The sequence below is a fragment of the Gymnogyps californianus genome, chromosome Z (genome assembly GCF_018139145.2).
Source record: "Gymnogyps californianus isolate 813 chromosome Z, ASM1813914v2, whole genome shotgun sequence".
Classification (NCBI taxonomy): Eukaryota; Metazoa; Chordata; class Aves; order Accipitriformes; family Cathartidae; genus Gymnogyps; species Gymnogyps californianus.
The window spans coordinates 21,864,956-21,876,109 of NC_059500.1; the positions used below are offsets into that span (position 1 = coordinate 21,864,956).

Consider the following 11,154-nt stretch of genomic DNA (forward strand, 5'->3'; position numbering starts at 1 on the left):
AGTTCTATGCATGCAAATTTTATGGATGCAATGGTACAGACTGAATCAAAGCTACTATGCAATTTTTATTTTTAATTAAAAACATGCCTCATTCCCTGGCTGCAACAGGTCTTATTCTTAAGCATCTTAAGAGCATAACAACCGTCACAAAACAAGAAATACCATTCACCACCTGGGATGAATCTGTTTTATTAAGAGACTGAAGATGAAGCATTGCTTCATAATGCATTATTGTAGTGAAAGACACTACTGTCAGAGGTCAGGGATAGGGCAAGTGTGAACATCTGCATACACCTGTAGTAATGCTATGGAAGTTGCAATGCTATGAAAGCTGGAATAAACAATTGTAATAGGAATAAAATGCTTCATAATGATTCCCAACAGTATATCATTAGGACATTTATTTTACATTGCAGTGTTTGGGACATCCACTAAAGCAGGCGGATAATTCTTGAAAATTACAGGCATAGCTGGATGGCAAAAACAGTGTCTTATTCACATGACAAATGACTGATCTAAGCGTAAGACTACAAGACAGGAAAGCCTGAGCTTCAAATGTAGTTATGAAGCCTTCCCCAGATTATTTCCACAGCACTTAACTCTTGGTCTCAGCGTTCCCTTTTGTAAAAACATCATTTAAGTGACACCAAAAATGTGAGAATTCGTCCAGGTAATTCCCTTTGACACTGAAAACTACAATATAAATACTTGTTATACATGCGTTTCCTTCTTTACAGGCTATCTTACACCTGTCCATCAAACCACAGAACTGATACATAACTGTTTATGGAAGACACACAGCTACACTCTAAAATACTACAAGCAACAATATTTATTGCAGACTACAGGTAAGAAAGCTCAGGAAGCTCTTCACCCACAGGTGACAATAAAATCTATGGATATTAGCCCGTACACATTTATTTCTCAATTATTTTTTATTTCAAATATGCTCTTTTACAAGCAAAAACTCATCCTTTGCCTCTGATATCTTCTTCTGAATACCCACACTCAGTATCAAGCTAGGTCCCTTCCCATAGATGCATCCTTACCAGCAACAGTGGTTTTGCAAGACAAACCATACTTAGAGTTACACCTGTACAGCCTTTTAACTCTCTATTTATGACCCTCATGGCTCCTGCAGTCTTCAGTAACTTTGTGCTATGTATTCAATTAGAATTCAATAAACAATTCTGCTGGTAAATCGTATAACATAGAACCCAGCTCTCCCCTATTCATCAGGACAGCTCTACAGTATTAATATGCATAAAAGTTTAGAATGTGCCACTTTGACAGAGCATGTTTTTCTTTTAATAAATATGTTTCTTTACAGAAAAAACAACCCAGAGCACATCACTCTTAAAAAGACTAAGAGTAGCGATTTTAAAATATAAAGATATTTAAGGCCTACATTTTGGTTTTACTTTATATAGAATTCACAGAGGTACTTTCATCTGTCATGAAAAGGTTTAGTATTTCCTCAAAAGGAATTTAATTCTGAAAGGTCTATCAGTCTCCACCAAAACGAATGAGATAAGGAAGCATCTTAGAAGACGCGCACATCCCTATTCAGAATTCATCCCTCTTCACTCCTTCATGGAGTATCTAACATTCACACACTTTTGTTTTTAAAATGTCAGTATAAAACTATGTTTATTAAAGACTGTTTTCACACAGATGAAGGAGCATAATTGCAGAGACTGCTCAAGAGGGAAAAGCTGAATGAATTAGTAAGTTACAAATGCGTGATTCCCAGCAACTACATTAAAACAGTATTACATAAAATATTTATGTATGATATTAACTGAACATTTTCAGCTGCAAAGGCCTGGGTTCAGATACACCAGTTTAAAGTATAAAATATTCATGTTTTACCACTCCTTTTACACAAGAATTCTTTCTAAGGTGTAAAACATGTTCTCATGACAATCTCTTCTGATCTTCTGACAGTTGTAAGAAGAAATTACTTAATGTAGCTGTCATTAAAATAATTGGACAAAGTCAATTTACACAGCTTCATTAAAAATACACTGTGATACACAGGTATTTCACATATTACAGTTTTTGAATGGAAGTTTTTCCATTCACATTTTTCAATGTAATATAGTTCATGTTATTAAAAAAAAAAACAAAAGCATGAAAAAAGTGATATTAAATTCTAGGGGTTTTTTCTATTGTCATGATGTGTAACTTTTCTCTTTCCCACAGAACAGAGGTGTGGAAACTTCCTCACAAAATTACTTGTTTTTCTGTGCACTTTACAGTTTATTTTCAGTTAATAAAAGAAACTTTGTACAATGACCAATATATCCAGCTTACCTGAAAGCTAATTACAAGATCAGTTACAGCCTCTTCTCTTAAGGGTAATTTACATCTTAAAAGGAGCTTCATAGGCTCAGAGCAGTAATTCATCCTCTAGTAATGGAATGTGACAACAACTTTCATCATCAAATTTAAGGGTGAAAACAGCTGATTGAAGTTGCACAGAAGCTTCCACACAGCTCTTTAATTCTCCCAGGTCCTAAGCAGCACCCATTCCTGTTCTGATCTTTGCTCAAAACGGACCACAAATATGTCTCAAATCAAATTCAAAGCCCAGAATACTACATTTAGTAGATCACATACAAACCAGAACCAGAATCACAAGAGTGTTAATCTACACTTGTCAGTCTTGGCACACTTTCATTTAAACTCAGGCAAACCAGAGCTGCAGTCAAGTACCTGACAGAATTTTCAATCAGAAAAAGGATCTGACACGTACAATACTTTCACATTAAGATATGCATGCAGAATGTCTCTAAGATCATAAACAACAGTACCTCTGTTGATTTTAGCTAAGCTACACAATTTATACAAATCCAAAATGTGATCTCTGGTTACAAATGCTCTCCTCTAACGGTGGCAATAATATACCTTCTCACACTTCATTATGCACTACTATGTCTTGATAAACTTCTAACAGCCTCATTAAAAAATGCTCAGAACAATGGTGCATATGAATAGATAATCCTAGGTATGGCCAGGCCAACCATTCAGTGTCCTGACCATCAGGTACAACCTCCTCCTACATTCTAATGGAGCCTGTTGGAAATAGAGGCATCTTCTACGTGCAACTTTAACGCAAAAGGCCTCAGATCCTTTTGGATGCTGACCAACATTAAAGGATTTTCTAGCCTGCCTTCCATGTTGTATGCATTACAGTGTTGCATTTCAGAGACACTGGGCACCTGTCACTTTTCCTAGGTCAACAGGTTCTGCAGATAGTAGCTATTAAAAATGTACTGAATGGAACTAAAACTAAGTATTTTCACAAAAATACTCTAAAGTGTTAATTTGACAGATACGGTGTCCTTGGATTCCTACATGATTTTCTGCTGTTCAATACACATATGGAATGCTCTGTTTGATACACGTATGGAATGTGCATTAAACTTGATTGGTAGAAGGGAATTTTCGAGACTGTACATGAAGTTACTGTATTCTGGATCAAAACTCCTACACAATGAGTTTTGTTGTTGCCTGATCCAAGGCCTATTAAAATAAATAGGAAAAAAAAAAAATCACTAATTCTCAACAGACTTCAGATCATAATAAAATTATCACTCAAAGTTTATTTCTTGATTTTCACCTGTTATTCAACATTCTTGCTCTCTGTGCTCTTAATCTAACTCATTTGTTTCTGCAGCAGAAATTTTACAGTCTGTGTGTGCAATCCCTGGTGTTTCAAGATACCTAAGAAAGGCAAGTTAGACTCAGCACAGAGTCAAAAGATTGCCAACAAGACAGCTGATGAGATGCACATGTACCACCTCAGTGAAGGCAAAACAATAATATAGATAAAAACAAATAAATAATTTGGCCAGCAGAATAACCATTACTTCTTATGACAGGAAACTGTAATGGAGTTTAACTTCATATTTGTTCATGAGTGCAAAATTTTTACTGCAGAACTTTTCACTGATGCCAATAAGATAACGAAACTCCCGTAAACTGTTTATTACTATCATGCATTATGGAATTTATTTGCACAATAAACAGGTCAAGATATGTATTTATTACCATTCTTTGCTGTTTCCTGATGCTGCCTGTTCTATTTCTTCAAGTTTTCAGGAACAGGGAAAAGAAGAAAAGAGTCTTGATTCTTCAGCAAGATATTTGGGCTCTCAGCTGTGACAACTTTCCATAAAGTTAATGAAGACTGAAAGTGTTTCACTCCAAATCCATCAGTAGCACATTATTTTCCCGACGCTTCAGAACCATCTAGGGACTGAAGGTGCTTTCTCCCTGGAGCCCTGGGAGGCTCTGCTGTGAAAGCAATGGCTTAACCTTAACCTTGGAGTTTGCAAGACTTTCCACAGGCATTCTACCTAAGTATGAACTAGCAATACATTTTAAAAGTGGTTAGAAATCTCATCTGACGTACAGAAAAAAAAAAAAAGATTTCTATTCACTTCTACCAAATACAAACAGCTTTCATGTTTCTGCATGAGTGAGAGCATTTGTATCAGGGAGAAGGAAAAGAGGTTCAGATTCTGTCCAGGAGAGCACAGGTTAGCATTACTCATGTTACTATTATTCAGGACAGGCAATAGAAGGGCAATGTTTATTTACAGAAGGGATACACTAAGCAGTCCAGCATCAAAGGAAGAGTGTTCCAGTGGATATATTCCTCCAGTAACCGCCATCCCTCAAGAAATACCAGGCTATGGCAGAATGCCCAACAAAAGACATTAAAGACCTCCTACTGGCAACCTCAGAGAATTTTGATTTTAATCCTTTGCTCTGAGTAATATAAGAAAGTGCCAGTAGAACTTCAGGAGTGCATACTTAAAAAGCATTTCTATCTCCAGCAGAACTAGAGAGAGGTCTATTTTTCAATAAAAGTAGAAAAACTGCAGCTTTGCCATGTGAACTGCCACCCAAAACTTTCTTAAATTCCACTACATTTATTGATATAACAGCAAATTCCACTAGGGAAATGTGGAACGGAACAATAAATTGTTTGGGAACTACAATTTTAACCATGTTCCATGCTGCTGCTTTAATTATGTAAAACAGTATTAAGTAACAAACTGTTTATGCATGAAGTGGATAATTCATACATCAAAAATTATTATGATAATTGGATCATGCTATCTTCTTAGCTCTTGCCTCCTCCACCTCTTCAAACTCTCAACTGGAGTAATAGTCAAAGAAATACCTGTTCTAGGCTGGAATAATGATGAATTACACTTTTCCCACTGATCTTCCAAACACAGGGCACTTGCTCTGAAGAACTGAATCAACAATCACACAAGCCTGGAGAGAGCGCAATGCGTATTTCATTATCTCCCAGGTGTGAAGTTTTTAACAGCATTATAGGCATGACAACAATGGACCAAAAAGAGAACACACAGATTTGGGGTTGTCACTATCCTCAACTCCAACATCATTCCTGTTGTTCATTAGGGTTTTTTTTCTAGAAGGGGAAGGGATGTGAAGGAAACTTGCTTGTAATTTTTATCCTCTTTTCTGGAAATGATAATGTAAGCTATGAATTATCTTTAAACCCAGCCGGTTTCATCTGACTTTTATTAGTCCCTTAACACTAACTCACATTTATTAAATTTGATAACAGCTTGCACTTAATTCTTAGAGTTATACAGCATAGCTGATACAGTGCAATCACTGAAAACCTATTTGATGAAAATATTTTAACATTTCCAGTATTTCACAAGACTACGCAGCATCCACAGAGTTATTCTTGTCTAAATACTGCAGCTACACCCTTCTGGAGACTTTGGTCTGCCAGATGCAGAGCTCCGGGCAAGTTCCAGGGAATCCCAAAACAAAGCCGTGTTGCTAACAGGTTTTGAATGCGAGGCGGACGACATGCCCAGAGGCAGGCATGTGCCGCCGGGCGGCGGGGCAGCCCACCAGGCGGCGGGGCGCCCGGGAGCGGGCGGGAGCGGGCGGGAGCGGGCGGGAGCGGGCGGGAGCGGGCGGGAGCGGGCGGGCCCGCGCAGCGCGCGGAGCTGTCTGCGGTGCTGAAGAGGCGGCGGCGGAAAACGCCGCCCACCCGTGAGGGGCTGCGGGTGCCCCAGCTCCTCCACCGCACATCGAGCACGGTCTAACCGGGGGAACAGACGAAAGAGAGAACTCCTTTGCCTCACGTCCATACATGACTCTCGGCTCTCGGGAAGAATCCCTACAGGTCTTTACAAACTTCCCTTCCGACTCCCTTAAAATGTTTGGCAGGTCTGGGACAGGCAAACTCCAGAGTCTGGTTTAACTGACTGGCTGACTGTTTTCAAAGCAAAACATACGGGCAAGGTCATTTTAATGGAATGACTAGAGTCACCTGCTATGCTGCTACGCACTGCCCCATAACCTTGCTTGCAGCATGGCTGCTCGGACTTCCTAACAATAAATCAAGGTCACAGGCTACCGAGAAGAACAAAAAAGCTGATTTCCATTTGCTGGCATTTTAGGGCTCCAGGAGTTTCTAAATATTAAATCTGCAATCGGTAATAATTACTAAACTGTCAGCTTTTTATTTCCCAACATGTTTTGTCTCATGCTTTGTAGAAAAATCTACTTATGTTTAGGTTGGTTTGCTTCCACCAGAGTATGAAAGATACCACACCACAAGCAGAATACATTGACCTTCTTCCGTTCTGTAGAATAATTTTTCTCCTCTCAATGAACTCCTGCTTATTTACACTATACCTACTGGTAAAGTCTAAGTACGCTTCAGACAAGAATTAGAAAAAGGAATGTTCAAACTTGAACAGGATTGACAAATAGCTGGTGCAAACAGTCCTCCAGGACACAACCAACCATCTGTGGGCATGATTCTACAGATGTGATTCATTCTACTGCACATAGCAAGATATCTGCTTGAATTAAAGATATGTGTGCCTTCAGAAAACAGTCACTTTTAAAGACTATTTAAAAACGTTTATGTTATCAGGGTTATGCAGTATTTTCTTTTCCCTGGAGAAGATTCCGTACGTTCCTAAGTCAAAGTATTTTAAAGCTACTTCTTGTTTTCAGATGTCAAGTGTAACATAAGTTTACGACCGTAGATGGACATAATTTTTGCTCTGCATGTTCTTCATCTTATTTTTTAAAAGTCAAGCGTGTGCACAACACCAGACTGTGCCTAAATTAAAAAGTTACCAGATATCTAATAGCTAAGGGTGGTACTATGCCCTTCCTTCTAACAAGCTCCTTGAAAAAGAGAACTTCCTTTTCATTTTCAACTTGAACGACAGAGCCCCTTGAAGCTGCAGCTCACTCCAGGCCCTGACATGACTACTGTAGTTTTCGGTGTCTCTCAGACTAAAACACAGGGTACTGCTGTTTTACAGGCAGGTATACTTGTGTTCTGTACCGTCAGGCAGCACTGAAAACTACATTAACCTTGATTATCAAGTCACATGATTGTATAACTCCTTCCATGTAGTGGCATACATGAGGAAGTTCTTTAAAATGATCAATAATAAAAAAAAAAACAAAACAGAACTACAACTTTACTATTTTAAGACTGTTTTTTCTGATCTGTAACACACTCCTAAGGGAATGAAAATTTGCAACTATTTACCCGAAAAAAACCCCAACCGAATCTTGGAGTAACTACTTAGTATAAGCTGGTGCGTACAGGGACCTACAACTATTTGTTTATCTTGCATAAAATTTTCCATTTAAAGTTTCTGGAAAATGCATAGACTAATTCAAATGTTTACAGAGATTTTTTTTTTCAGCTTTGCTCTTCATGCCTCAAGCACCACTTGTGGGAAGATACACCAGAGAAGGCGGCTCCCACATTGCAGCAGCGCCACTTACTTATTTTTATACAGATAAAGAAATCTCTTCATCAGTACTCCAGTAGTTTATAGAGATGCTCTTTCACCAGAACACTTGTTTATTGAGTACAATATCACTAAACAGCTTTCAGTATCTTTGATATTAATGCAGAGAAGCTGGGTTCTGAGCCAGGAATAGAAGTTTTGCATGTGCAAGGACTGCACAACAGAATCCAATTTGGCAGAGAGTCTTCAGTAACATAATACTTCTCTAACATTACCCCAAGTAGGAGACTACGGTACCATTTCACATTGAAACTACAGCATTCATTTGCACAGAAGCAGGGTACCATACAATTCGGTTTTTGGGGGGTTTTTTGTTTGCTTGTTTGTTTTTTTACTGATTGGTACTAGTGGAAAAGTTTTCTTTGCCCTTGAAAGCTGTCATTTCAGCTTGCAGCTCAAGGTATCTCTAACTAATCTGAAAAAGCAAAAGCACCAGTGTATCTATGAGTAAGGTATTTTTCCCTTCAAAACTTTGAAATCTATCTGTTGTATGTTTCAGCTGAGCTGAAATGCCAAATTTTAATTTCTTGGTCAAAAAAAATTACAACTGAAAATAGAACTAAGTCCCTCGGACAGAATCTGTGACAGTATTTGTGAGACTTACTCTACAGCTGTGACCATTATGTTCCTCCTACCTTTAGCCCTATACCTTTCCTGACAGTTTTCCTCTATCACGTTCCTAGTGGCTGTGTGGCATTAAATACAACGAGTCGAACATAAGTCTTCTCCCTCCTCTTAAACATTCTCCTAGGGTACGCTCCTATCTGAGACAGCACACTGAAGATTACTTGCACAGTGAAGACAATTAACCTTGCCGTCAAGAGAAAATGCACAGCGTGAAATTTAGTCATTGGGAAATAAAAGACTGTTGCTGTACATCTGCTACAGAAGACGGCAGGCTTGTCACCGAGAAAGCGTGTTACAACCTCAGGGCTAAGCGATCCTATAGCATAACCGCAGGCAACAGTCCCTAGCAGGCAGAGCTTCCTGGCACATGTACACCCGCAGTGTTTCTCTCCAGGGCTGAGGTCCATTCACAAACTTCAGCAGGCGCGCAGAGATCACTTTTGCTTTCTGAACTAGTGAGAAGTGCCAAGTACTTACCACGACTGCGCCCTTAGACAAACCGCCTCGCACCCCCCGCTATGCCAGCAACACTCACCGACCCACAGAAGGAAACGTTACCTGGATTTCCCTTGCATGGTACACGATGATGAGCCCGAGCAGGATAATCGTGGAGAGGCTAATAAGGCATTTCAGAGCGAGGGAATACAGCGACTCCTGCAAGAGAAAGACACCGCCGTCCCTCAGAGACCCACACGCAGGGGCTGCTCCCGCCCCACCGCCACCCCCGGCCCCGGCCCCGGCGAGGGCCGCCTCGCCTCACGGCGCCGGGGGCAGAGCGGGGACCGGCGGCAGAGCGGGGACCGGCGGCACCCCGCCACAGGCCGGGAGAGGCGCCTCGGGACGGGGCCGGGACCGGGACAAGGGCCGAGCAGCCCCGCCGCGCTGGGCTCTCCGAAGGGCCGCGGCCGCCCCTCCGCGGGGCCGCGGGGCGGTCGGACCGGCTGTCGGGCCGGGCCGGGCGTGAGGCGGCGGGTACCTTGGTGTAGGCGCCCCAGGAGAGCTCGGTCTCGATGACCATGACGACGATGCCGAACATGCCGAAGATGAGCGCGTAGTCGCTGAGGCGCTTGCGCTTCTCGAAGAGCGCCCGGCGGTGCCCCAGCTTGTAGCCGATGTTCTGGTTCTTCTTCTTGCTCGGCTTGCCCCCGCCGTTGTTGGCGCCGCCCGGGCCGGGGCCGGGGCCGGCGGGGCCATAGAGGGCCAGGTTGTTGGAGTTGTTGTGCTCGGGCTTGGAGACCACGATCTCCGGGGCGGCGGGGGTGCCGGCGGCGGCGGCGGGGCTGGCGAGCGGCGGCTGGAGCGGCTGCGACTCGGAGTCCAGCTCGTGTAGGTTCCTGCGGGACGAGCTCAGGTTGCTGAGCGGCCGCATGACGCCGCCGTTGTACCTGCAGCTGCTCATGGCTATTTCGGTGAAGGGGTTGCTCTCCCGGCGCTGCTGCTGCTGCTGGTGGTGGTGATGGTGGTGGTGGTGGGTGCCGCCGCTGCTGACACTGCTGCTGGGGCTGGCTGCCTGCTGCTGCTGCAGGCTATGGCACTGGTGGTACTGGGAGTACTGGTGAGGCTGCCTGGACGCGCCGGCATGGCTAGAGGGGGTGAGCTCGCTGACGTTCAGCTGGCTGCCCTGCCGGGAGGAGGCAGCGGAAGAGAGCGGCGAGGAGTGAGTCCGGAAGGCGCCCGAGAGGGGCGAGGAGGCGCGGAGCAGCAGGGGCAGGTTATCCCCCGCGGCTGCCGCAGCAGCCCCGTAGTAGGCGCAGTTGTTGCACTGGAGGCATGGGCTCTGCTGCTGCTGCTGCTGCTGGAGGAGGCTCTGCTTGTCCTGGCCGTGCTGCTGCTGACAGTGCAGCGGCGGCGGGCGCTGCTGTTGCTGCTGCTGCTGTTGCTGTTGCTGTTGCTGTTGCTGCTGCTGCTGCTGCTGCTGCTGCTGCTGCTCGGGGCCGAAGCCCGCCGGGAACTGCCGCGGCGCGTCCATGCCGGCGCCGTTAAAGCCGCAGGAGGACCGGGCGGTGGTGCACCCTGCGCAATGCGTTATGGTCGGCAGGGGAGAGTCCTGCTGCCGCCACGAAGGGCCCATCCCGGCTCCCGTAGAATCCAGCCGCCGCGTCCGATTGGTCGGGCGGACCAAAACAACGGGCATCACGTCACCTGAGGGGGTGGACCGGCCGCGGCGTGAGGCGGCGAGGGCGGCGCAGGGTCCCCCCGCCGCCCCGTCCCGCCCCGCCCCGCCCCGCGCGGGGATCCCGCCTCCCGCCCGCACCGCCCCCGCAGGTAAGGGCTGCCCTCGCCCCCCGCGCCCGCCCCGCCCGCCGCGGGGAGCTCCGCGCCGCGGAAACCCGGGGGTTCCCGGGGGCGGGGAGCGCGCTCGCTCCCGCGATCGCCCCCGCCAGGAAGGGGCCTCCGCGGCGGGGCTCCCCGGCGCCCCGCCGCCGCTCACATCTGCGCCGTCTCCGGAACATGGGCGCCGCGTCGCGCTCCGGAGCTGTCCAGCGGCGCCTCCCGCCCGCCGCCGCCGCCGCCGCCCTGCAAAACACAGCGTCGCGCTCGCTCCCCTCCGCCGCCCCGCCGGGCCCGCGCCTCCCGCCGCCCGCGCCGCGGCCTCGGGCCGTGCCCGCCGCGGGCCGCCGGAGGGAAGCGGGAGAGGCCGCGGCCCCGCGGGCTGCCGTGGGGCCGGGTTGCGGGT

At 45.6% G+C, this 11,154-nt stretch overlaps 1 protein-coding gene across 1 annotated transcript in view; it reads right to left on the bottom strand.

The window, feature by feature from the left end:
• KCNN2 (potassium calcium-activated channel subfamily N member 2) overlaps positions 1-10,930 on the bottom strand; it is a 75,488-nt gene extending 64,558 nt beyond the window's left edge. Inside the window, exons 1-3 of the mRNA XM_050913320.1 lie at positions 10,909-10,930; positions 9,454-10,619; positions 9,036-9,131 (exon numbers count right to left, since the gene is read on the bottom strand). Coding sequence (XP_050769277.1) covers positions 9,036-9,131; positions 9,454-10,619; positions 10,909-10,930 — 1,284 coding nt within the window. The remainder of the gene's footprint in view (positions 1-9,035; positions 9,132-9,453; positions 10,620-10,908) is intronic.
• Positions 10,931-11,154: the final 224 nt, after the last annotated feature.